Source organism: Lissotriton vulgaris, chromosome 6 (assembly GCF_964263255.1).
Source record: "Lissotriton vulgaris chromosome 6, aLisVul1.2, whole genome shotgun sequence".
Taxonomy (NCBI): domain Eukaryota; kingdom Metazoa; phylum Chordata; class Amphibia; order Caudata; family Salamandridae; genus Lissotriton; species Lissotriton vulgaris.
Window position 1 is genome coordinate 317516724 of NC_141694.1, and position 27781 is coordinate 317544504.

The following is a 27781-nucleotide window of genomic DNA, read 5'->3' on the forward strand; positions in this document are numbered from 1 at the left end:
GGTCGTATCTTCTCTTGGTGCCATTCTGCACAACACCATAAAAATCCTTCATGGCACACTATTCTCCTTGCCTGCACTCCACAGTCACCCTAGCCTTGCGAGTACCTATGCTCAATAACAACAGCCCACAGTACCCATTTCTAAGGCACCACAGCAGGATCAGTCGAACAGATATCCACAGGAACCCGGCAAATCTACTCTCCACTGCTCCTGGAATAGAATAAGGGAACTGTTGCCCCCGGCCTTATAGAGAGTCCATAAAGTCAACTGTGTACCCCTCAACACCAGATGCGGGTCTCCGCAGTGTGGTCCTTCCTCTATTTATTCCAGGCTCCTCCTCAGCAGTCCTTATTTGTCAGGAGTTTTACAAGGAAGATGGAGTTTCCTGTGATTGGTGCGAAGCCACCTTGAAGGAATACCATATAATTCCTCACTCATGTCAACAAATAAACCTGCTCACTACCCTTCTTTAACCTGTTTTGCTTGCTGAATATACTTCAAAATTTAAACTGACTCCAGCATTGGTATACCTATATGAGGTATTCTCTGCCTTCTAAGTCAAGGGGGTGTCGGAAGAGGAAGAGGGAGAGGGGGAGAGAGAGGGAGAGAGAGAGGGAGAGAGAGAGAGAGAGAGAGAGAGAGAGAGAGAGAGAGAGAGAGAGAGAAAAAAAAAGAGAGAAAAAAAAAAGAATAGTCGCTGTTCTTGGTTTAGGGGCCGCCCTGGCTTTGTTATTTTACTGATTAGTTAGTTCCTCTGATTAGTTAGTCGGTCCCTGTCTTAAATGAGAACTGAGGTTTATCAGTGAGAGACCTGATTTGTCGCAAGGTCCCAATGTTGGATAATGATTGTGTATCTCAGCACTCCCTGTACAAAAACACATCAAACGATATGTCATTCCTCCCCCCTGAATAAGCTGTCAACACGAGCAACTCAGAGGACTGTTGGCCCTTGGTTTAAACTGTCGGAGATGCTGTTCTGGTGAAACAATGTGACAGTTTTGTATCCGCGTACGTCTTGTTTTATTACTAATGAATCAAGGCCGCCCAGGTCCGGAGCCGAGGACGGCTTTATCCCTTCCGCTTCCGACCCACCCTTTGACACCGTGGCTTGCTACAAGCTGCAGTAAACCTCGGCTCCCCCATGCAAACCCCGCGTAGTAGAGCTCTGGATCGAGTGGAGGCCTGCCCAGCGATCCGGAAGTGCAACACACCACTTTGCCCCCTGCCTCGCATGGTGCAATAGGATGAACTGGACGAACGAACGCTTTTAGTGGACTGCTGCTGATTGTCAGCGGTTAAAGGGAGCTGGCAACAGCCTCTCAACCTTGCTCCCTGCAGCTAGGTTTTCAAAAGGCTCCCTTTGTTACCGTTGAAGAGCAGTAACCAGCGACTGCTGCGGGACTCCTGACAAACTTCTCACGCATGTGTAAATTTTTCTGGATTTTTACATTCTATAAATTATAGCTGCAGTTCTTTACTCCTTCCTTGGAAACCCAGTTATTGCGTGACTTCTAGAAATGGTGAAATGTATTATATTCAGTATGAAAAGTAATGCAAGCCAAGCAGTGAATCTATTTTATGGTTGGTGATTCACAAGTTTAGTATCCCTTACTTTGAATCTTGACACATAAGGTTAAAACAAAGGCACTTTTAGGATATTCTGCAGGGGCAGCGTTCGAACATAGGTCATACGAACATTGAGAGATGTGTGTTCTAGGTATAGTCGGTGGACCTGCGGTGTCAGGCTCTTGCATTAACATTTGGATAGTTCATGGAATTAAATGTACAACTAAGTGTGCTTTTGTAAGAGAGAATGTACTTTCCGACTTAGCATGCAGGACTGTCAAAAATGTTTTACCAAAGCAGAGTCATCTAAAACAAGTGTTAATCCTGCAGGCTGCAAACCTAAAGCTAATACTATCATTCACAGAGTGAAAAGAAGTCTGAGGTTTGTAAATGACGACTTGTGTTCAGAACAGTGCACCCCTTAAACATTATTAATATGGTGACTCTGTTTTGGACAAAGTGAGGGTCGAGTCGGGGGTCATAGGTATGTTCGTTTTGGAATTAACAGCTTCTTCATAGTTTAATACTAAAGTGGAGTAAACAGCTAAATATTTCCGTGAAGGCTGAGGATGCGACTAGCTGCAGATATTCAGCCTCCAATTAAACAAAGACAGGTGCTAAAAATGTGATGACGTTTTTACGAAATAATGTTTAATGGGCTCTGTATGCGTTCATTGGCAGATGTGAGAAATACTAGATGCTTTTATGTCCTAGTATCTAAGGGCTCAAGTAAAGGTGCATTCTAACACTTTTAAGATAAGCGTTTGCAGTGGTCGCTGGATGTTAATAACCTATTGGGGATTAGAGAATGTGAGCCATATTTCTTGTCCGAGTATGATGGAGTATGGACCTCCTACAGTGATTGTTAGTTACAATCAAACAGTAGCATTACTGATGAAATCTAGGAAGTAAAGTGTTTTGATCCCGACAATTGGGTGAAGACGATTTGACGATCTCTCCAAGAAGAAATAGAAATGACCCTTACAGGTCTAAAATGGGAGCTATGTTGTGTCCAGGTTTCCCAAGATGATAAGTCATCGGTTGGAGTACGTCATAGAGTACAGCGTAATTCCCAAGACCCAGGCAGGGTTCGAGGTGGAAAAGTCCTCAATGCCCTAAGCTGTTGCCTTGGGAAGAGTGGCTTGATGAGCCTTTGGCCTCTGTTGGTACCACTATGCCCTGTAGATGGCGATTGCTTCATGCTGTAGACAAGGTCAGCTCCAAGGTAATCATTAGCAAAAATGACTGCCTGTGCAGGACCTGGTCACAAGTTAAGATTCCAAGTAAGACTGGGCTGACTATTCCAATTTATAGCCAACATGGCACACAGCAGGGATGTGTTCTCGAGACCTCTGCCTCTCAGCATCTACAGTAGTGACTTGAGGAAGACTATAATGGCAGCTAACCCCCTCCTCCCATAAATTTGATTTTGAATGAGCAACTATTATTGTGTTTTGCCAATGTGAACGTCTTGAATTTCACCTTACTGTTTCAGCACATCGGTGTTAGCGTGTCCACTAATAGCCCCTCGATTATAACCTTGAGATTACTATGAATGACTTAAGTTATACTGATTGCCATTCAACTGTGGAGTAAACTTGTCGTCTGGGTACAGGCCGGTTTACGATTGTCTCCCTTTTTGGTGCCTGGTAGTTCTAGTTACTCTTGTGGCTCCCCATGTGTGATGTCAAAAAGTTGGCTGCGTTACTTCTGTGCCTACTTTGGTGTGGTTTAGTAGAGGTGCCATGGTTATTTCCTTATAACTTGCAGGAGACCTTACCAGCTTCAGCTATTCTGTCTTTCTGTTGCAGTGTTCCCTCCAGAAACATGTTGTGCGTGAAGGCTCTGCTTACATGTCAAAGCGCTTAGACTCGAAGTATGACTAAAATTAGTTTTTGTGTATATTTACATTGGAACACTCTCGCCAAAAGATAATTGGGAAGGAAAAGCGTCCACATTCCATGAGCGACAAAACAGTGTCAGGAACTGATTACCAGAAATAACAGACTTATATGTATTTTTTTTTTTATTCATAGGTTCGTTATAGTGCGAACATAGCGGCACGGGTAACAGGGTGCTTTGCAAATGACTGAGGAGATCAGTTAATAACACACATTCACAGGAGTAAATGAGTGCTTTAAATTATTATTAATATACTAAGCGCTAAAATTGATAGCTACTTTCGGCCACTGTCTGATAAACTAGACTCACTGAGTAGAGAAGTCATTAGGCTAAGGGGGAGTTAACAGCCCATAACAAGCTAGTCATGGCAGAAAAAGTTACATCGGGGGAATGCCCAAATAAAAACAGTGAGATAACTACAGTACCACCTACAACAAAATCAGCAGGTTCACTTCCCTCACAATAATTATGGGGAATCTGTAAATAAAATTATGGCAGATTGTGACCTGGAATTATTACAACCCGCAAGAGATGGAAGTGGTAACGAGATTCCTACCTTTACCGGTAGGAACTCTAACTCCGTTATAGACCATGTTCTGGTTTCTTCCAATATCTCCCCCCTCTGTATGACCCCCAGGGTAGAGGAATCTCATTTAAGTGATCACAATTGTATTATTTTCATAACTGCAATTTGGGGAGCTAGTTCTGTTAATACATCTAGATGTGTGGGCAATATTGAACCGCACAGACCGAACGGAACCAATTAAATGGAAAGGGGAGAAAGCGGATAAAGTGTTAACTAATATAGTAACGGCTTGTTTTAGTGAAATTAATGATAATTTGAATATTAATAGTGATCCTCCTATCATTTTACAGATTTTTAACAAAATTAATTGCCATATAGATACTATTTTTACCTGGTCTGGTAACAGGGGTCCATGCCATAATAAGGGATGGTTCGATCGGGCATGTACTACACTGCTTACCCAGTTAAAACATGCACTGACGAACAAACCGAGGGACCAACCGCTTATAGCTAACTTAAGATTAGAATATAAACGGGCCCTTAAGCAGAGGAATGAGGAACTGCAACAGGAGGCATGGGATCAACTCGCACATGCTGCAGTAACATCAAATTCTCAATTGTTTTGGGCAACAATCAACTCGCCCTTTTTAAAAGATGATTCGGCTTAAATCTCTGCAGGGTACATGGGGTACTGGCGAGGGCGGACTTGATCCGCGACCACACAGTTATATTGGCCCTGGATGCCAAAATGGCTTTTGACTTAGTGTAATGGGGCTACCTTATGAAGTTCTGTCATGTATGGGCTTCGGCTCGAAATTCATATCGTGGATTAGACTGCTGTATACGAAACCGATCGTTAACAAAAACAATGGTCCTTGACCTGATTCAATCCAATGATTATATCAGACAATATTCCTTAATTCTCTGAATTGGAGCCAAAATAAATTATGCTCTTTAGAGGAAATCTAGAATCATTCATGCAATCACAGAGCCCAACAACTATGTCATATTCATAGAAAAATATATTTTTATTTTACTAAACCTATTAGAATTCAAAGGTTTCAAATTGCAATTTTTTCAGGTTATTTCAATATTTACAAGATTTTAAAGGTACGTATAAAAGGTGCTCAGAGAGAACGTGCGTAGAGTTAGTGCTCGAAAAGTTGGCGCAAGTGATTCAAGAAAAAGAAAGAAAGAATAGTAAGTGACAATTTGTACAAGTGAGTATGCTGATTCAGTACTAATAACAAATCAGAAATGTCCTGTCCACTTTCAAAGTTTCACACTCCAGTGTATCAGGTTATCAGTCTTTTTTACACGTTTTTACACTAGATGTGTAGTGATCCAGGAAGTCTTAATAGGGGTGTCGACATTTCGACCCGACTTAATGCCTTGGGAAAACTGATAGCCTCTGCTTGCGGGTCTTCTTCAGGACTAGGGAGCACCCTCCGTACCTGACATCTACCAGTTCCCTAATGGTAGTTCAAGTGGTCGTCATCAAAAATCGACCCAGGGTCTATTTATCCATCTTCCTGATTGGAATCCGTGTGAATTAATCTAATCTCAAATGGCTGTGAGCTCACTCAGTCTATCTCTCCAAGTGGCCAATTTGCTTGTATGGTGCCGTCAATGTGAATCTAATCTCCAGGGTAGTAGATTCCAAAATAATGGACTCCTTCACATTTTAGGATAAGGGGGGGTAGGATAACGGACTACACCCCCCCTTGTCGCGTTTAACTTTGGCGAACAAGGAAGCTAATAAGAGTGACCAGACCGGCACTTATATACAGTACCCCCATCGAGATGGGAAGAGATATCGGATATCCTAAAATGTGAAGGAGTCCATTATTTTGGAATCTACTACCCTGGAGATTAGATTCACATTGACGGCACCATACAAGCAAATTGGCCACTTGGAGAGATAGACTGAGTGAGCTCACAGCCATTTGAGATTAGATTAATTCACACGGATTCCAATCAGGAAGATGGATAAATAGACCCTGGGTCGATTTTTGATGACGACCACTTGAACTACCATTAGGGAACTGGTAGATGTCAGGTACGGAGGGTGCTCCCTAGTCCTGAAGAAGACCCGCAAGCAGAGGCTATCAGTTTTCCCAAGGCATTAAGTCGGGTCGAAACGTCGACACCCCTATTAAGACTTCCTGGATCACTACACATCTAGTGTAAAAACGTGTAAAAAAGACTGATAACCTGATACACTGGAGTGTGAAACTTTGAAAGTGGACAGGACATTTCTGATTTGTTATTAGTACTGAATCAGCATACTCACTTGTACAAATTGTCACTTACTATTCTTTCTTTCTTTTTCTTGAATCACTTGCGCCAACTTTTTGAGCACTAACTCTACGCACGTTCTCTCTGAGCACCTTTTATACGTACCTTTAAAATCTTGTAAATATTGAAATAACCTGAAAAAATTGCAATTTGAAACCTTTGAATTCTAATAGGTTTAGTAAAATAAAAATATATTTTTCTATGAATATGACATAGTTGTTGGGCTCTGTGATTGCATGAATGATTCTAGATTTCCTCTAAAGAGCATAATTTATTTTGGCTCCAATTCAGAGAATTAAGGAATATTGTCTGATATAATCATTGGATTGAATCAGGTCAAGGACCATTGTTTTTGTTAACGTTCAGTACCCAGGTCCCAGACCAGTTTGGGATACCCCATTTTTGATAATGGTATACGAAACCGATGGCACACGTAGTGGCGAATGGCCACATTTCTCGTACATTTTCGCTGGGGAGAGGTACCCGACAGGGCTGCCCCCTATCACCTCTGCTTTTCGCGCTTTCCCTAGAGCCACTGGCTAATTTAATAAGGCAAACGCCCTTACTTAAGGGAATACACTGGAAGGAGGGTTGGGAAGACCGACTGTCCCTCTACGCGGGACGACATGCTGGTGTACTTAACTGACCCCGAACATGGTGTACCGGCTCTCTTGAATCTATGTGACGGTCACGGTAAAATCTCAGGTTATACGATTAATTGGAATAAGTCAGAGCTATACGTTCTGAAAGGCCAGACCCCAACGCTTGGCCCCGATTGCCCCCTGAGACTGGCTGGCTCTTCTTTCAAGTATTTGGGTATTCATGTCACACGGGATCCATTGGAATATACGCAATTAAATCTGGCGCCACCATTGGAACGGCTCAAACAAGATGTCAAGTTCTGGGCAGGATTACCATTAACAATGCTGGGAAAAGCAGCGTTATATAAAATGATGTCTTTGCCACGTTTTCTATATATACTGGTAAACACGCCTTTTCCGGTGGCACCGGGATATTTTAAGAAGGTGGCGGCAGTTGTCTCCGGTCTGCTTTGGGGCAATCGCCCGGCACGCATAGCGCAAGCCAAGCTACACAGGGGTTGGTACGATGGCGGAATTGCGTTGCCGAATCTTCACCTGTATTATTGGGCGGCACATCTTAAGCCCATTAACCAGTGGATACATGTCTCGCAGACTGACCCAGCGTTCCAGGCGGATAGGGCGCAACTGGGCACCAACAACATGCTGGCCCCGCTTTACGACCAACGTAAAGTGAGAACATTAACGGGGCCTACGAAACTTACTGTGTCGATATGGCATGCGGCACTGGCCGCACTGGGCTGGAAGGGGAAGATCACCAAGCTCACCCCACTCTAGGACACCCGTGCCTTGGGAAACCTGAGATACAGTAGGGGCTTCTCTCACTGGGATTCCATCGGGATATCCACAGTGGGCGACATGTGGGAACGGGGTGAAGTCATTTCATTCGACCGTCTAAAGGAACTATATGAACTGGGACCACACGAAACATGCCGCTACGTTCAGATCCGCCATGCATTGCTTGCAGCCATCCCCTCTGGGTCGGTTCTGCCAGAGTCATCTCCGCTGGAAGATCGACTTCTAACTGGCTTTGTTAGAAAGAGCGACATCACTGACTTATCGTAAACTCCTGAATAACTTGCCTGACCCATTGGCCCCTCTGAAAGATAGGTGGGAAGGGGAAGTAGACGCCCTGGACGAACATGAATGGAATGAGGCGCTGGCATCCCCTAAGGAGGTGGGCATCCCAGCTAGGCTGAGACTTGTACAGCTTAAGGTCCTCTACAGAGTATATTACACGAGAACTCTCTTACATCGCATCCACAGAATACAACATCCCTTCTGTCTCCGTGGCTGTGGGGAGGAGGGGTCCTTTTTCCACACACTCTGGGACTGCCCACGCATACAACATTACTGGAGACAAATACTACGCACTGTGTCTCAGACTCTGGAGACCTCACTTCTCCCGGAACCGAGGCTATGTCTTTTAAATGTGTGGGTCACGTTAGGCATGATAGTAGCTAAGAGAGACATTGCCCAGCGCTGCGCGGCGGCAGAACTTTCAACGAAGTCGCAGTGGTGTATGAATATGGACAAGATGATGGTGACGGAGAGGGCGGTCTACTTGGGCCGCGCATGCCCTGGAAAGTGGAATAAGATATGGTCCCCATGGAATGTGTATCGCGGTGAAATTTGTGAGCCTCTGCCAGAGGATGGTCAGTTGGAGTCGGATGATGAGGGGGGGACAGGTTGAGGGGTAGAGGAAGAGTAGGGATGTTATACAATTACACGTAGATGTAGGGATGTCGCCATCTTTCATTCTGGCCTGAACTCCTGACAACACATAGCAACACGTACTGTCATGGAATCTTTCATACGGCTAAACTGCACTACTATTTCTAGATGACCGCATTGTGATTTCCTGATTGTTATTTTTGTTATTTTCATAAAAAACAAAAAAAACAAAAACCTTAATTGACTTGCAACATGATATTGATTGTATACCTTTCACCCGACCGTGTGATTCACCTTTTGTCCTTAACAGCATGAATATAACATGGCCTTACTATATATATGACTTCCAATGCCCATTTATTAGCGGCCGGCCCTTTGGGTTGTAGGCAAACTGCTGTGTAATTCTGTGAAGGTATAATAAAGGTTTTGGGGGGAAAAAAAAAGATGATTCGGCACCAGAGCTAATGTCCCATGTAAATTGTAATGCCTGGGTAACACATTTTTCTGGGATTTTGAAATCCAATAAGGATTGTAACAATATTTCTGGTACCCGGCCTATAATACCGCTAAATTTCACTCTGGACGAGGTGGAACAGGGTATTGAAACAAGTAAAGCAGGAAAGGCACAGGGTCCCGATGGTGTACCCATTGATATCTATAAAGTTGCACCCACATTATGGGGCCTTATTTTAACAATTGTATTCAATGCTGCTGTAAGTAAGGGAGCCCCATCTTCCTGGGGAGAGTCAATTATTATTCCTATCTACACGAAGGGGGATAAATCGGATGCCAGAAACTACCGCCCAATCTCCCTTCTTGACTCTTCCGTCAAAATAATGAGCAGGTTTTTGTTAGTCAGGCTGGAAGAGTGGGCCGAGACCAAGGGGATCTTAGCTAAAACTCAATATGGTTTCAGAAAAGGTAGAGGAACACTGGAACAATGTATTAATCTGGACTTAATAATTGGGAAATATACCCATGCTAAAAAAGCTCAATTTTTTTGTGTTTTGCGGATCTAAGCAGTTCCTTTGATTTAGACCATTCAATTTTGTGGCAAACGCTTCTGAATCTGTGGGCCCCGGAAGAAATAATATATTTTTTAGCACGTCTGTATGAAACACTTTAGACCTCTGTCCTATATGGGGTTGGAGGGGAATGTCTGCCAAAATTTAATGTGAGATGCTGCATCAGACAAGGCTGCGTCCTCGCCCCTTTGCTTCTCACTATTTTTATTAATGAGATAGACGCAGTACTAAAACTAGTAAAAGCTGATGCCCCCCAGGTAAGTGGGACAGAAATACCAGTACTGCTTTACGCAGACGATGCCGTGCTACTGTCCAGGACCCCCATAGGCCTCCAACGGCTGATTGATAGGTTTGTTCTTTTTATAAATGAAAGAAAGATGCAGATTAATAAAAAGAAAACCTATACTATGGTCTGTGGAGGTGGTCTCAAAAAGCAATACCCATTCTTTATAGACGGACAGAAAGTTCAACAGGTTGATACATTTTGTTACTTAGGGATCACTTATTCTAGAGATAGTAAGTGGTGCCACGAAATAACTAATGTATGGGCTAAAATGGCAAAAAGTGTTCAGATTTTCAGTAAGCTAGGCGTCAGACGCATAAGGGACATGACGCAGATTTACCAGTCGAAATGCGTCTCAGTCACATTATATGGGGCCGGGGGATGGGGATACCATTCCGATAGCAGTTTACAAACAGAGGAAAATATTTTCCTCAAAAAAACTGCTATGTTTACCATCATCCGCCCCAACAGAACTAATCCACAAAGAAGTCGGGATTAGTTACTTGTCAGATTTGGTAGCCTTAAGGCGCTCCATTTGGTTAAAAGAAGAGACTGCTTTTAATAGACTAATAATTAAATATTGCCTTGAACTAGACAAATATCTTTTGATACCCTGGCTAAAGTACATTGTACATATTTTTAAAGATATTTTTGATTTAAATATTCTGGTTGACCCTCATGCTGCAGGTGAGATGTCTAAAACCGTACTGAAAACCTTGCTTCTGCTATATAGAGCTAACAGGCGGGACTATAATAAGGGGCAACTGACGACATGTTTGTTCTACAACAGATATTTAGCTTATGAAGGATTCCAGATTTACTTATGCCAGGTGACACGAAGCTCCCATAGGTATGTCCTTACTAGACTAAGGTTCGGGCTGGTACACCACGTGGTAGCTTTCCCACATTTAAAGAAGCACCCGGTGGGTCGATGCCCTTGTGATGGACAATCTAAACAAAGTACAGTCCACTTTCTCTTTATCTGTAGCCTGTACATGAATTACTGTATTGCTTACCTGAAACCTATGTTTTTAAAATATGGCATTTTTAATATGGATACAGCAATGAGGCTGCTTTTTCTATTACAGGAACATGATATCTGTTTTTTTACTGCCATCTACATACTTAAATCTGTTAATGCAATAAAAAGTATGGTATTTTAACTCTGGGTTTTTCTAAATACTGATACTCCAGTAATAACTTCTATGTAAATATGTTTAATTATGCATTGTCATTGTTGTGCTTTTATGGCTGTTTTTTACACAAACCGAATAAAGCTTTATGAAATGAAATGAAATGAAAATGAGTGCTTTAAACGTAAGTGAGAACAGCAGATAAACAACAGAAACGTTTGTAGGAGCACATGGTATATGAGAAAATTGTCCCCGTTGAGCAGATGATGTCTGGTGTATTCTGCAATCATATTCCACCCTCTATTTCTTAACTTTCAGTAATGTCCAAAAGTAATTGGATTCAAAGAGGTCCAGCCAGCTACATGAACCAGCATACAAAAGTGTTCTGGGGAAAAAAAGCCATAACTGTCAATGCTGTCTCCCTTGGCATGGGATTACTTGGCGCCTGTGTATTGAACGGTTACTTTTCCATTTAGAGGCAGGTTCCGAGCAGGCGTTTATACGCCATGGAACTCTGTGTCTACATTGTTCTTAGCCCAAAGTAAGTTTTTAATTAGTTAGCAGGCCATGGATAACTATTAACAAACCAGCTCGAATTCCTTCTATTTTTTTTTGTGCTAATGGTGGAGTCAGTGTGTAGATAAAAAGCACAAAATGTATTGATGATAAACAGAATCAAGGTTATCTTCACTTACTTGTTTGACTGGAACATTTTGTGCCTTGACATTGAGGCGTACTGCTAACTCTTGCCTCACTCACACTTAGTAGATATATTTAAATCCACAACCAGTCTGGGAGTAATATTGATTCTATGCAGCATTTTACCTACAATGGGCAAAATGACATCTTGCTCTTTTCACCTTTCTTGACAGTAATGATTAGGAGGAGAAATCATTGACTGTCCAATACTTTTTATTTTTGTGTAGTCAACATTATTAGGAAATGTAATAAGTGGCACGTGGGTGGATGTGCCTTCTTGGTAGAGATCCCCTCTCTTTAATAAAACCTGTGTTGTGGTGGAGAGAGAACAGACGGCAGGAAGCAGTGGGTTGCCATCTTAGGAATAGGTTTAACAATAGATAGGCTCTAGTTGGTGATGAGGGGGTTAGACAACATGGATTTTGGGGGCTAGAGTGAGTTGGCAGGTGGAAAGTTCGTCCCAAGTAAGTACCTTTTTGCCAGTTCGGAGCAGCCAAACATTATTATCATTTTATGTAAGCACATGCCATAATTTTTTGTGGCCTTTTTCCAGTGGGCACGATATTGCCCTATTAAAGTAAGCATTTCCAGCAAGGATGTTACTGCCATTTTGCAGATAGGGCCCTTCACTGCCAATTTCCAGTAAGTGCATTGTTGTCAGCAGTACTAGCTGTTACCGAACGTTGGTGATGGGGCAGGGGGAGCAGAGGGGGTGGATAAAAAAAAAAAATAAAGAAAAGCACTTACCTGGATAGAGCCAGCCGCCGCCTCTCCGTCCTCTTCTCAGGCAGCAGGAAGCACATAGCCTCCCAGAATCCCCTAGCCAATCACAATGCTGTGTGACAGAAGCTTTGTGATTTTTCTGAGCACCGTGATTTAGCCCTCAGGCAGGAGCTGGGATGCTGTGCATGTTCTCCACCCAGGCTGTGTAATACAGTCTGGTGGAGAACATGCTAAGTGCGCATGATGGTTTGGCCGGACCAAGACTGCCAGCCAAACTCTCATGCGCACTTAGAAAGTGCCCACCACTCCTCGCCAGCTCTGAACAGCCCAGCCCCGCCCCCCAATCACCCGAGTCCGTACGGTTAAATAAAATGATATTCATGTTTTCTGTTCTGAACTGCCCAGTGGGCAGTGGGCCGGCGCTCCTCGCCTTGAGGAGGAGCTGCCTCTGGTTGTTAGCTTCCAGTTCTTGCATCACTTCCAGCTCCTGGATGGTGCAGCATTGATAAAGCACTTATACAGCACAAATACACCCTACATGTTCACCATGCCATGTAGCTTTGCATGATGCAACGGTTTGTACTCTGTGCAATAGGGCATGTGCAGGTTACATGCAGCTGCAGATGCCACATACAGCCTCAGATAACATATTTGATATTGCCATAATGCCAATTTCATGTGGTCAATTTTTGCAAATCACACATTGCTAAGACAGATTTTGAATTCTTTCTCTGTTTAAAAAAGAAAAACGCATTGTCGTGCAATTTTCAGCATATATTGCCAAGTCAGCTTCCTATTTACCCCATTGTGTGAATCGTACAACCAATTACTACCACCCTGGTCTTCTTCCCAACCCCCACTCACTCCATGAGGACCGCACCTAGGCCACTGTCTACAGTAGCAATGTCTTAAACCCTGGCTGCTGTTGCGTTGGCATTAAGGGGTGCAAAGTGAGTGATAACCGAACGTCCTCTTAGTTGGTTTAAGAATTTTAAGAGGATTTTAACAAAATCCCCCAAAATGGGCAGCCTCTCATGGGGATTTTATTATACCAGCAATAGTCAATGAAGCATTCAAGTTTATTGTGAATTAAAACTTTAAAAGTATATTTTTTGTATTCAATTAAGCATTCCAACATGCTCTCCTATATTCATGCTTTTTAATGTGTTTGTTTTACACGCGCTGTTTTTGCTATGTCTTGCTAATCTTGTTACATCAGTTAAACAATTAATTGTTTTGATATTTTTAGAGCATGCCAAGCATCCTTTCTGATGACCGATTCAAAGTCATGTTCGAGAACCCAGACTTCCAGGTTGATGACCAGAGCGAAGAGTTCCGACTTCTAAATCCACTTGTTTCAAAAATAAACGAGAAGAGAAAGAAAAAACTAAAGATCCTGGAAGAACAGGAAACTCGTGGAGAGGTAAGTGTGACAGTCTTCTGTACAGAAACTGGATTGCGTTATACTTATTACCTTTTGCATAAGATGATGTCAAGGAAAGGTGAATTGTACACGGATTATGACACAGATCATTAATTTGTTAATGGGTGAGATTTCCTCTGCCCACAGTGCACCCATGAATAAACTGACGGTGCAGTATACTGATTAATGGGCATTGCAAGCAGAAGCTATGGCGAGTGTGCAAAATCCTGACCCTTTCCGCAATCTTCCGCTGAATAGTGAAGACACTGACAACTGCGCAAAGTCATAACGCATTCTACCTTAATAAGAGGCTTACAATTATTGTTTGGTTTTCAAAACGAATGTGTTCAATTTGGAGGTTCTAAAAAAAGTTATTCAAGCAACAAAACAAGTTATCCTTAGTCTGTGCTGGTTACTTTATTTAGTAGCTATTAATTACATATAGCAGTGGGAAAGTTTACTGCTGGCATAGGTTGACTCAATAGGTTTTTGAATTGTTTGAATAGTGTGTTTTAGCTGGACAGGTGTGTTGCACTCATTGACTGCACACTCTTAGTTTCTGTAACTGCGAGGTGATTTAAGCCATAGACCATTTAAGATTTCTTGAACTTGGATGACCTGCTCACTGCCTGCACGATAAAAGCTTGCCAGAACACGCCCAAGAACAACCTCTCCTTCGCCATTTTGTTTTTGGAAAGGTTTTTTGCTTTGAATAATTGAAAATGTGCCTTTAGGAAGTGATTTGTTAATATAATGATGGTTAGATGACTGCTGTGCCAGGGGGATATTTATATGAGCTGCAAGTTCCCGAAGACAGAGTCTCCACTGTATTTCAGACACCGGATAATATGTAGAGAAAGATGAGGGGAGTTTACAGAAGTGGTTAACCCACCAACATGAGAGTATTTTGCTGGGTTTGTCAGCACTGTCACAGCCGGGTGTGCGCTGAACTGATTGTTCAGGCCCTGGTGCCGAGTGTGAATTTGTATCATCGTACCTTCAAGGATTTTTATTGATGTACTGTGAGTCCTGCGTTTGGGCGGATAAAGACTTTCATCGCATCAGAGGCTCTCTCTGAATGTGGCTAAGACAGGAAATGGACGAACTCAGCTTAGAAATTCCGTAGTGTGTTCCTGTAATTGGGTATGGCGGCCAGGAGGCAGTGAGGCTATACCTTGTAAGGAAAGGGACAGAGCTCTCTGTACAGGGTTAGTGTTCAGTGCAGCAGGTTGATGGGTGGCGATTGGGTGATATTGCGATTTTTTTAAAGAAGATTGCTACCTTCCCCCCTTGGCAAGTGTAATTCCAAGAGAAAGTGGAAAGCCTTAAATGTCAAATATAGGTGGCATAGTCTTAAGACGTCTGCAGGCAACTGAAAGATTAGCCGGTTATCTGTGAATCAGCTGCTACTCCTCATCCAGACCCACTAGTTCAGATTGTGCATAGGTATCTTTCTTTTATTTTGCCAAGTCTTCTTTTCTCACTTTGCACTCATATTTTATTTTGTTGTTTCTCATGGACGCTGTTGTCAAAAGATGAAGATTATCTTGTTCTAGATATTGAAAAGCGACATTCTTTCTTTCTTACGTTTAATTTCTGAAATTATGCTTTAACACATAATCGTTCAGTACACTCCAATCTGCCCCACTCCAATCCAAAACAATCTTCTCCACTCCAGTCTGCCCCATTCCAATCCAAAACAGTCTGCCCACTCCAATCCGCCTCACTTTAATCCAATAACAAAACGAGGGACCCTGTGTCCCTCAGAACCTGGGTATAAAGTTTATAGAAAAAAGTGGTTCCGTCAGGTTTTCAAGTTATTTCGTCAGTACATTACTTGTCATGTAGCCCAAACACTAATGGGGCATGGAAATCACACAACCCTACAACTGTAAAAGGTTTATCAGAAAAAAATCATAATTACACAATATGAATGTATCCAGTACATATTTTTATCGGAATTAAATCATTCATGTATTCTCAATTCTTCAATAGTTCAACGGCTGTTTACAATGGGTGAGACCTATACAGTGATCATGTGACATATGTGCTCAGTGAAAAACAATTTGTGCGGTATATACAGGGTGGTTACCCAGGGGTGTGGTATTTTATATTATATCTACTTGTCCATGGGGCAGGTTGTTTCATAAATCTACTTGTCCTGTAACAAAATCCACTTGCCCACTTGGTGCCATGTACTGCAGCGACAAAGTATGGCTGCAATCTCATTATATAAGAGTTCTGATATAGACTCCTTGATTATGCCAGGGCTCATACCATAGTAGTGTTTGAATACTTGCAATCCCCTTATGTTGCCACGTTTCCGCAGAACTACATACTGGGGCTGAAGGTAGTGGTAAGCAATAGTTCCAGGGTCAGAGTGCCCTTTTGAGTCGGTGCAAACCTACTAACTTGCATGTTTTGAGGATATCAAAAACTCTTTACTAATATATTCCCATACAGAGAAATGTTGGAAATTTACTCCTGACAATGGTAGGTGTAAACCTTCTTCCAGGGTTAGGAAAAAAGTGGCTGGAGGGAAAGTGAACTTGCAAACACTCAAGATTTTCACTTGAGCAAATCTACACATGCATATTTGCCCATACTAAAATGCAGTTCACAAATATTTTCTAGGAGTACTATTTATTGTCCTACTTCTGTAAATTCTTTGGAATTGACGAAAGCCGCGTAGCTACCCTTAATGCCAAGGACATGTACCTTGGGTGCACTTTTGAGACTTTATTTAATAATTGGGCCCCTTATATGGTCTGGTGTTGACCGTGACCTTTTGTGTTTCTTAAAGTTCTGTTTCGGCTGGCTTCACAGCATTCTGTTCTTTCACAAGGAGCATATTGGCACACAAAGTATTGTTATTCATTGCCAGTAACTACTGAGGCAGTGTGTGCTTTTTTAGACCAAAAAAATATTTTACTTTTGCCAATGTTTGTTATAATGGTGAGGGCCTAGCAGTTCACACCTCAATAAGGTTTTACAAAAGCCATGCATAAACAAGTCACACATTGACATAACTAAAAAGCTGACCACTAATTTCAGACCCACTGGCTTTGCCAATGCTTGTTTGTTTTTGTTTCCCATAATCATATTGAAACTGGTTACACTGATTTTCCGTCATGAATATTTTTGGGAAACACTAACATGCATCAACACATGTTACTAAATGATGCTGCAAAGAAAGGGTCCCTGAAACTTTACAGTAGTTTAGCTAAATGTTTTTTTTTTCCTGCTTTCATTTTTGTCATGAACATTTTATTTTGAAAGCAAAGAATCATCAATCTTGATTTCAGGCTTTTGCAAATATTTGCATCAAATCAGAGAGCATTCCGGGAGCATTATACTTAGCCACATTTTGCTAAACTTTAAAAACGTGTGCAAACATTTTTGTACTGGAACCACTGTCAGCAGTGTAGTCGGCGCTTACAACATTTAATTAGAGCGCTCACCCTAATAATAAAGGCATTTAATTAATGAACCATAAATACAGGTTTGAACAGCGGTAACATTTGGGCTAAAATATTACCTTAACTGCAGATAGTCTCCTTCCTTGATCCATAATGTGGTACTGCAAACTGGCAGCCAAAGGGTTTGTGCTGCAGGGGGTTGGGCCTACTTGTCCCAAGGACAAAATAAACATAAAAACTTGTTGCCCTTGACCCCAAACAACCTGTCCTGGGCATCGGGCTATAGAAATTCCACATCCCTGCTGGTTCAGGGTTTTTGTACAAGGGAAAGGACAAAGATTTTTGTGGCCAGACAAACAACCAGAGACCCTGATAGCTATTAATGCTCTTATTGGTGTGCAGGGCCTTGGTAGATCTGAGCCTTATTCTGTCGTCGATGTTTCAACCCTCTGTGTGCTCCCTTCGGTAGTCACTACAGGTCTTCATCAGGACATGGTGCGGGGGCGGGAGGGGAGTTCAAGTACAGCCTAGTGCAATCCTGAAGGGATTCTGGCTGCGTTAGTGGCACCTGGCGAAAGATTCCGCAAGGACCCTCGCATATGAATTGCTAGGGGCATTGTGAAAGGCTTAGTCAATCTGCAACGGAACAGCAGGCATCAGTCCTGCTCGAACACCAAGGAAAATTCCAAGTCTGCCCCATTCCATTCCAAAACAATCTGCCCACTCCAATCCGCCCCACTTCAATCCAAAACAATCTGGTCCACTCCATTCCAAAACAATCTGTCCCACTCCATTCCAAAACAATTCTGCCCCACTCCAATCCATCACAATCTGCCCCACTCTAATTGCCACATTTCAAAACCATCTTCTCCACTCTAATCTGCCTAACTCAAATCAAAACAATCCGCCCCACTACAATCCACAACAATCTGCCCACTCTAGTCCGCCCTACTCCAATCCAAAACAATAGGCTCACTCCAGTTCATCCCACTCGAGTTGTTCATCCCACTCGAGTTGTTCATCCCACTCGAGTTGTCCCCCCTCGAATCCCAAACAATCTGCCCACTGAAATCCTCCTCACACGAATCTAAAACAATGTGCCCAACTCCACTCTACCCCACTCTAATACTGTCCACTTCACCCCAATCCACCCACTCCATCCCAATTCACCTCCCTCGAATCCACGGCAACCCACACCAATCCACCCACCCCAATCAAGCCAAATCCAATATACCCCACTCCAACTCACCTGAACCCAATCCAATCAACCCCACCCCACTCCCCTCCCCATCCACCACAATCCAATCCATCTCAATTCATCTGACTCTGATCCTAAACATTCACCCCCACTCTAATCAGCCCCTCTCCAGCCTGCCCCACTCCAGTCCAAAACATTCTGCCCCATTCCAGTCCAATTATATCAAAGAACAACAACTCCTGTGGTATGGTACTATAATATATCATTCAATGTGTAGCTTAATAGCAATTTCAAGTCCAAAGCAATCTGCCCCAATCCAGTCCAAAGCAATCTGCCCCACTCCAATCCAAAAGTCTGCCCCACCCCAATCCAAAACAATCTGCCCCACCCCAATCCAAAACAATCTGCCCCACTCCAATCCAAAACAATATTCCCACTACAATCCAAAACAATCTGCCTCACCCCAGTCCATCCCACTCCAGTCTGCCCTACTCCATTCCAAAATAATCTGCCCCACTCCAGTCCACCCCACTCCATTCTGCCCCACTCCAATCCAAAACAATAGACTCCCCTCCAGTCCATCCTACTCCAGTCTTCCCCTCTCCAGTCCAAAACAATCTGCCCATCTCCAATCCACCCTACTCCAATCCATTCAACCTCACCCCACTCTACAGACTCCATCCCAATTTACCCCCCTCTAATCCACTACACCTCACACCAATACAATCCACCTCACCCCAATTGAGCCCAATCCAATCTACCCCACTCCACCATACCTCAATCCAATCCAATGTACCCCACTCCCTCCCCAATCCACAACAATACCACTATTCACCCCACTCCAATCTTAAACAATCTGCCCCTCTCTAGTCAGCCAGTCTGCCCAACTTCAGTCCAAAACAATCTGCCCCTTTCCAATCCAAACCAATATTCCCCACTCCAGTCTAAAATCTTCCCCACTCCAGTCCAAAACAATCTGCTCCACTCCAACTCAATACAGTCCACCCCACTCCAACCTGCCCTACTCCAATCCAAAACAATCTGCTGCACTCCAATCCACTCCTGCCCAAAACAATCTGCCCCACTCCAATCCAATTCAGTCTGCTCCACTCCAGTCTACTCAAATCCAGTCCACCTCACCCCATCCCAATTCACCCCATCCAATACACCGTATTGTGAAAGAACAAATTCAAGTTGCTCACTTTGGCCCAGGTCTTGTTAGCCCTCCACTCTGGAGACTTCGATGGTGGCATTGGACCTGCAGGACTCTTATTTTCACATCCCTGTCCTGAAGGCCCCCAAGTGCTACCTGCAGTTCACGGTGAGCAGGGAGCATTTTCAGTTCACCCTGCTCCCCTTTGGTCTCATCAGCACTCCTCGGGTGTCCACGAAAGTGATGGTGATGGTTGCAGCACATTGTCAGAGCTCGGGGTCCCAGTCTTCCCCTACCATGACGACTGGCTGCTGAAAGCCGGCTTGCTCCAGCCTGCTGACACTCCTCTCCAGACTATGGCAAACCTCTTAACATTATGAGATTCACTACCGATGTGCAGAAGTCACAATTCTTCACAGACGCTCCATTTCTTCAGAGCCTTCTAAAAACGGGGCAGTTTCATGTCTATCCCTCAGAGTAGAGATACAAAGACATTTAGCTATTATCCTGATTTTTCAGTCTCTGTCCTGAATTTCAGTGAGGGTGACTCTGAGGCTGCTGAGACTGATGGCCTCATGTATCCTGCTAGTCAAGCACGCCAGATGGCTAATACCGGCTCTGCAGTGGGATTTGAATTCACAGTATCACTGGGATCTTTCCAGTCTGGATTTCAAAGGAGACTGCAAAAGACCTGTAGTGGTGGTTGTGGACTGCAATTGGGTCAGCAGCAGACCCACCTCTTTATCCCACCCAAAGCTCACAGTGGTGACTGATGCATAGCTTCTGGGTAGGGGAGGCCATCTGGAGGAGGCAGAGATCAGATGTGTCTGGTCCCTGTTGGAGGCCCTGCTCTATATCAGTCTTTCTGGAGCTGAGAGCCGTCCACATGATGTTGAAAGCCTTCCTGCCATACTTCATAGGGAAGCTGGTGCAGGTGCTTACAGACACCGCCACTGCCTTGCGGTCCTACAATAAGCAGGGCGTGTTGGGGGTCATGGACTCTTTGCAAGGAGGCTTTGTGCCTTTGGGTGTGGCTAGAACGTAAAGGAATTTTTCTAGTGACGCACCACCTGGCAGGCTCCTTGAACGCCAGAGCGGAATATGGAGCCATTGTCACCTAGCTGATCACGAGTGACAACTACATCTGGAGGTGGTGCATGGACTTCTCTGTGAATGGAATGTACCCTGAATCAATCTCTTCACTGCCACTGAGAACAGGCAATTCGAACATTTTTGCACATTGGAGATTCCGAGATGTGTCTCACTTAAAGTGCTTTCCATGTAGATTGGAAATCAGGACTGCTGTCTGCCCTCCTTCCCTGAGTTTTGAAAAAGGATCAGAAATGACCAGACCCAAATTATCCTAGTTGCCACTGATTGGGCATGCAGAGTATGGGATCCTGAATTTCTGGGCATGAGCATCTGTCCTTGTATCAGGATGCCCCTGCGTGAGGATCTTGGACAGGGTCCTCCAGCAGAACACATGCAATTTACAACTCTATGCATGAGTGGCGGCATTTGACTGCATTTGATCTGATAGTGGATGTCATCCTTGCAGTAGGGTATCCTTCCAAAAAGTCTATTTACTTGGGCTCCTGAAAAATGTGTGGCCTGGTGTGGCATCTACAAGATCGACTCTCTATAAGCCACGTTGTTCTTTTGTTTGTTTTGTCTGTGCCCCAGCAAGGCCTTGCAGTGGACACTAACTAAAAAAGATGATTTGTCGGGCTGTCAGTCCTTTCTACTTTTGCCTGACCAATCATCCTTGTTTAAATCAGTTATTGTGATGAGGTTTATAAAAGGTTTGATACAAATGTTTCCTCCCAGATCGTTCTGATGCCACAGTGGGACCTTAATTTGATCTTGTAGTTTCTCATGTACAGCTTTTCAATCCGCCACCCCCACCACAAGGGACGCCAACACCCCAGAAGCCCTGAGGTGCATCCCTCTCAATGTGCGCTCCCTGCACAGATACGCTGTAGAGATCTAGGACCTCCTCGACAACCCTCCCTCATCCTTCCTCTATTTTATGTCTCTCCTCTCTCAATGTTTTGAGGCTGAACTATTTTGTCTGATCCCCGATGGAGCTACCTGGTTTAGCTTTAGGGGAGATGGGCCGTGGATTCCCTCCTTGGTCGTCACCTACCCAGTCGGTCTTTAGACAGACTTCTTTTCGTCTCTCCTTATCGTCTCTTCCCTTATCATCACTCACACCTCCCCTACCCCCCCACTACTTTTCTCCCTCCTTTCTCTCCTCTCCCAATGTATTGCTGATTGTTTGATGTAATGTGTAATTGTTGATCTTTTTCTGTTATATTGTTGAACCACATTGTTCCACTTCCTTTCATCTCTCCTGTCCTTTCCTCCTTCATCCTCCCTCTATTTTATTTCTCTCCTTCTCTCCCCTCTCAATGTATTGGGATGAACTATTTTGTCTGACGCCCGATGGAGCTACCTGGTTTATCTATAGAGGAGATGGGCCTTGGATTCCCTCCATGGTCGTCACCTACCCAGTCGGTCTTTAGACAGACTTCTTTTCGTCTCTCCTTATTGTCTCTTCCCTTATCCTCCCTTCCTCACATCCCCTGCTCCGTCCACTCCTTCTCTTTGTCCTTTCTCTCCCCATCTAATTGTATTGTTTATTTTTTTTTTTTAATTTACTGTGTAATTTGTCGAATTTGTTCTTTTACAATGTTGATTCTCATGTAATGAGCTCTGATACCTTCGGGTCTAACCAGCGCTTTATAAAACTCTTTAAATGAATAAATAAAATTCAAAGAAACTTTGACCAACTCAACCTCCGCCACCGACATCGCCATCGCCATCGCCATCGCCATTCTCGACGGATACAAGATCCAGAGGAAGGACCAACCCAACCGTCCAGAAGGAGGTCTTGCCATCGCACACTAAAGCTCCCTCTGACTTACCACCTCCAGCTTGAGAGACAACCAGCCCACCACCGAACACCTACATGTTCATATCCAGAACAGCATCAGAATGACCCTATGAGGCACCCTCGCTTACAGAACTCCCAGACCTCGAACCGCGTTCACCACTACCATCGCCGATCTCATTGTGCCCCACAACATTTCCTCCATGGACTACATACTCATCGGAGACCTCAACTTCCACCTTGACAACCACAGCGATCCCAACTCCGCCACCCTCCTGGACAACCTCTCCAACCTCGAACTAAGGCAATTTGTCAACACCCCCACCCACAAGTCAGGACACACCCTCGACCTCATTATGCAGGAGGTAACGACATCCATTTCAGCCACACCACACAACCCCCTTGGACGGACCACCACTGTGTACTCTTCCACATCTACAAACCCTCTGCCCCCAAACCTACACCCCGCCCTCTGAGAAGGAACTGGAGCAAGGTCACGGAGGAGCAACTCCACCCTCAACCGCAACACCCCCTCCACCTTGACCGTCGCTAGCCGAGCAGCCAAAGAACTTCACAGATCACCAACTGCGCAGACGAGCTGGCACCCCCACGTAACCCCGACAGACAGCGCACCCGAAAGACCACCTGGTTCACTGCCGACTTCCAAGACTCCAGAAGCACCTGCAGACGTATCGAGAAGAATTGGAGAAACAGCAAATCCTCAGAAGATCACACCACCTACAAGAACACCATCAGGTCCACCAAAATGATTTTCATCCAGAACAAGATCCTCTCCAACTCCAGCAACTCAAAGGAACTCTTCAGTACTATCCAGGAATTTACCGAACAACCCAGCGAAACCACAGACATCACCCCCTCCCAGGACCCCTGCAACAAGCTCAGCTCCTACTTCTATCTGAAAATCAAGGGGCTCTACGACAACTTCAATGACCAGACACCTGTCTCCGAACCCACTCCCTCCTCCAGCAACACCAGCCAGCCCACCATCTCCTCCTGGACCCCAGCCACCACGGAAGACACAGCATCGATCATGAAAGGCATTCACTCAAGAGCACCCACGGACCCCCGCACATCTTCCACAGATCCGCAGCCATTATCGCATCAGAACTACGACGCACCAACAACGCCACCATCGAAACCGGCACTTTCCTGACAACTGGAAATGCGCATAAGTCAGGCCTCTATTTAAGAAGCCCGCAGCAGATCCTAAGGACCTCAATAACTACCGACCCATCTCCCTCCTCCCCTTCCCGGCCAAAGTCACAGAGAAGACCGTCAACATCCTACTAACGAAATTCATCAAAGAGAACTCCATCCTCACCCCCTCCCAATCCGGATTCTGCAGCAACCACAGCACTGAGACCGTGCTACTTGCCGCTACAGATGACATCTGCACCTTCCTCAACCAAAGACATACCGCTGCCCTGATCCTACTCTACTCTCTGCAGCCTGCGACACTGTCTTCTCCCACACACTCACCGCCAGACTCCACAACGCCGGCATATAGTGAACAGTCCTCGACTGGCTCCGCTCCTTCCTCACCAGCAGAACCCAAAGAATCAGACTTCCACCCTTCCTCTCTGAACTCGTAGAGATCAACTGCAGAGTACTCCAAGGATCGTCGCTCAGCCCCATGCTCTTCGACAGCTACATGGACCCCCTCGCCACCAAAGTCAGAAATCACTGACTCAGCATAGTATCCTACGCCACCCAGCTCGCCCTCTCCATCACCAAGGACCCCACCACCACCAGACTCAACTTCCTGGAAAGAATGGAGGACATTGCATCCTGGATGAGCAGCTCAACTCAGAGAAGACAGAGGTCCTCGTCCTCGGACCCTCCCCCTCTGCATGAGAAAACACCTAGTGGCCCACCGCCCTCGGCAGCCCCCCATGGACCACGCCTGGTACCTCAACATCGTACTCGACTCCTCCCTATCCATGACCCGACAGGTAACTGCCGCCGCCTCCACCTGTTTCATAACCCTCTGCATCCTCTGTAAGACATTGAAATGGATCCCCCCTAATCAAGGAAGACCGTCACCCACGCACTCATAACCAGCAGACTGGACTACGGTAACGCTCTCTACGCTGGGATCATCAAGTCTCTGCTCTTCAAACTCCAGACCATACAGAACACCGCAGCCAGACTCCTCTTCGGCATCCCTCGACACCGAACACATCACCCAACAACTGCGAAACCTCCACTGTCTCTCTGTCAAGAAGAGAGTAACTTTTAAGATACCCACGCCTACAAATGCCTCCACAACACCAGACCCAAATATCTCAACTATAGAATCTCCTTCCACGTACCCAAGAGAAACCTCCGATCTGCTGACCTCACCCTCGTCGAACCCCTGCGCATCCGCAGAGCAAGAACAGGTGGAAGAACCTTCTACATTGTGGCCAAGACCTGGAATGAGCTCCCGATCGATATCAGACTCGTCCCCACCCTGCACATCTTCAGGAAGACCCTCAAGACGTGGCTCTTAGACTGATCGAAGCTGCCCCACCCAACTGCCGCCCCACCCCACCCCCGGCACCCTGAGACCCTCACGGGTGAGTAGCACGCTTAAAATTCCATGATTGATTGAAACCTAGCTGCTCGCTGCACAGGCTGGCTTTAAAGAATGTCTTGTTCATCATGATTACTTCAGCTCATAGCATGAGCACGTTTCAAGCACTGTCAGTGCAACCACCCTATCCCACCTTTGTCCTGGACAAATGGTGCTGAGGACTCTGGTGGAGTTTGTTTTATTTAACGTCCTAAGTTAGGAATCGGCACACTGGTAGCAACAATTATTTCACTCTCCACATCTGAGGCCACGTCTGAGGGTGCGAAAAGGGTCAAGCAAGAAATAAATGTCAAAGTGCAGGATGGGGCGCTCGTATGCGGCTCCACTGTGTCACTTTCAGGGCATGGTACTGCCCAGCTCCACCTAGTGGCACACGGGAACATTGCTTAGAAAGTTTCTGGATCCAGTCTGGTACTTGGGTTGTACTCTTAGGTGAGGAATCAGCAGTTGTATACTACCAGAAAATAGCTTTACCGAAAGTAGGTTACTTGTTCTTTAGTACATCTTCCATCTGGTTGGAATCCAGGGGTTTTGCTCGTGTTTGGGATTGATCATTTGTAGTTTACTAATGTTAGTTGTCTTTTCACACCACCGTCAAATCTGCAACAAAACTTGTTTGTTGCAGTATTCTTTAACATTTATCACTAATTTAACATTGAAAAGAAACAGCAGCCCCCTTGGCCACTAAAAGGGTGCTCTCTGCAGAGGCTGATTTGACTTATTCTCTTCCCCAGCCTCTTTCTCTGCCTGCTCTACACATGCCCCATAGCCTCTCAGGGTGGCAGTGGAGTCGAGATCTTCCCCAGCTATTCTTCAGCGGCATTAGAGACCCAGAGCCACTGGCTCTGAAGGGACCCATTTTTCCATGGAGCTCAGGTGCAGACTGAGCACTTAGCTGAGCATCAACTGGCATCTCCTTCCAGGTGTCCATGATTTCGATTTCAAGGGTCATGCTCACTGCCTCTTCCTTGTACAGGGGATTATAAATGTGGGTGGAAAGTTCATGATGCCAGGCACCCTTGGCTAGTCGTAAGATGTAACACACAAAATGTGATAGGAAGCTGCTTGCAATAAGTCTAAATACTGGCAATAGTTCAGGATATTATTCCAACCCATGGTTCTTTTGCTCATCAGCCGGTTACTACATGCTTCCAGAGGCACGGTGAGCATGAGACCCATGTTTGAGCATACCCTTGACCCTTAGGGCGGTACATGAAACACCCAAAGGTGATGGGAGGCTGCTTGTAATAAGTCTAACCACTGGTAATAGCTTGGGTTAGCACTCCAACCCATTGTTTTTTTGCTCACCATGCCACCACAGTTTTGACCCAGCCATATGGAAGTCAGATTTCACCCTGCTCCTCATGGGAACAGTCCAGCCGAAACTGTAAAGCCATGTTCTCCCTGAACTGGAACGCACGCAACCTAGTACTTGTTTAGCCCTAGTTATGGGATAATAATAATAATATTGAGATTTGTAGAGCGCGAACAGCTACCTCAAACAGAGGTGTCCTGGCGCTAAGGCAAAATTATCAGCCGTGTACAGAGTGGTTCCAGTGACACAGTGAGCATGGGACTCATGTCTGGGCATACATACCCATGACACTTACAGCGGTACATGAAACCCACAAAAAGATGACTGCTTGCAATAAGTCTAACCACTGGCTGTAGCTCGAGTAGCACTGCAACCCATTGTTCTTTTGCATACCATGCTAACTCTGTTTGGACCTAGACATATGCAAATCAGTCAGTTTCTTGTAGCCGCTACCAATCTGAATTTAGCATTTATTAAATGTAACCATGTAGTCCAGTGTTTCCCTGTGGAAACAGCCAGGCTTTCAACAGTGAAAATAGCTTTTGGGGATATTTCACTGTAAGAACATGTTCAACATGTCCTTTTACACAACCTACCTATAACTACAATGCACGCTGCTTTCAATTAATTTAATTGTGGGTTTGTAATGCGCTAGAATCGACTCCCGAAGGAGTATCTCCGCGCAGTAGACCGCTGGGGAACCCGTCCTGGCTTTTCCCTGTGAGATGGTCCCTACTGGGTATCTCCAAGGTGAAACCAGGCATCCCCGGCGTATGTGGGGGGCCGTTGTGGAGATGAGGCAAGCTAATGCCCAGTGTTGCCGAGTGGGATCCCTGGTTAGAGTAGGCACCGAGATGAGTATTATCGAGTCCGCTGACCCTGGTCCACCACCCTGCCGCGCAAGGAATTGAACCCTGCGTCGGGAATTGAACCCTGGCGTCGGGAATTGAACCCCTGAAATGAAACCTACTTAGGGTTGATCTATTAATATTTAAAAGATTTGAAAGGAAGGATTAAGCCTGTCAAAAGGAGTTATTTTTAAAGGTCGAATTTGGACTTTAAACTACCACAGGCATGTTATCTGTGTGCAGCTGCTAAGCTGCGCACAACTGTAGAACCTCATGCGCAGTCCACACACATCATGCACGCACACATGTGTTCACTTGCTACCACTACACTAGTTGTGGTTCGGCCTTATCGTAAAAGGCGGACACTGACTGTAAACACACTCAGTCCAATTGCCATTAAATTACAGTAAGGGAGACTCACCCGCAATAAAGGTTAATTAAAAAAACGGGTGATTAAAAGCAAAACATCCTGGAAGACTAAATGGGCTTCAATAACAGTTACTTTTAG

General features: G+C 44.8%; 1 protein-coding gene across 1 annotated transcript in view; it reads left to right on the forward strand.

The window, feature by feature from the left end:
* Positions 1–27781, forward strand: part of NOL10 (nucleolar protein 10) — a 742763-nt gene that overhangs the window by 631960 nt on the left and 83022 nt on the right. Inside the window, exon 18 of the mRNA XM_086926337.1 lies at positions 13678–13851. Coding sequence (XP_086782463.1) covers positions 13678–13851 — 174 coding nt within the window. The remainder of the gene's footprint in view (positions 1–13677; positions 13852–27781) is intronic.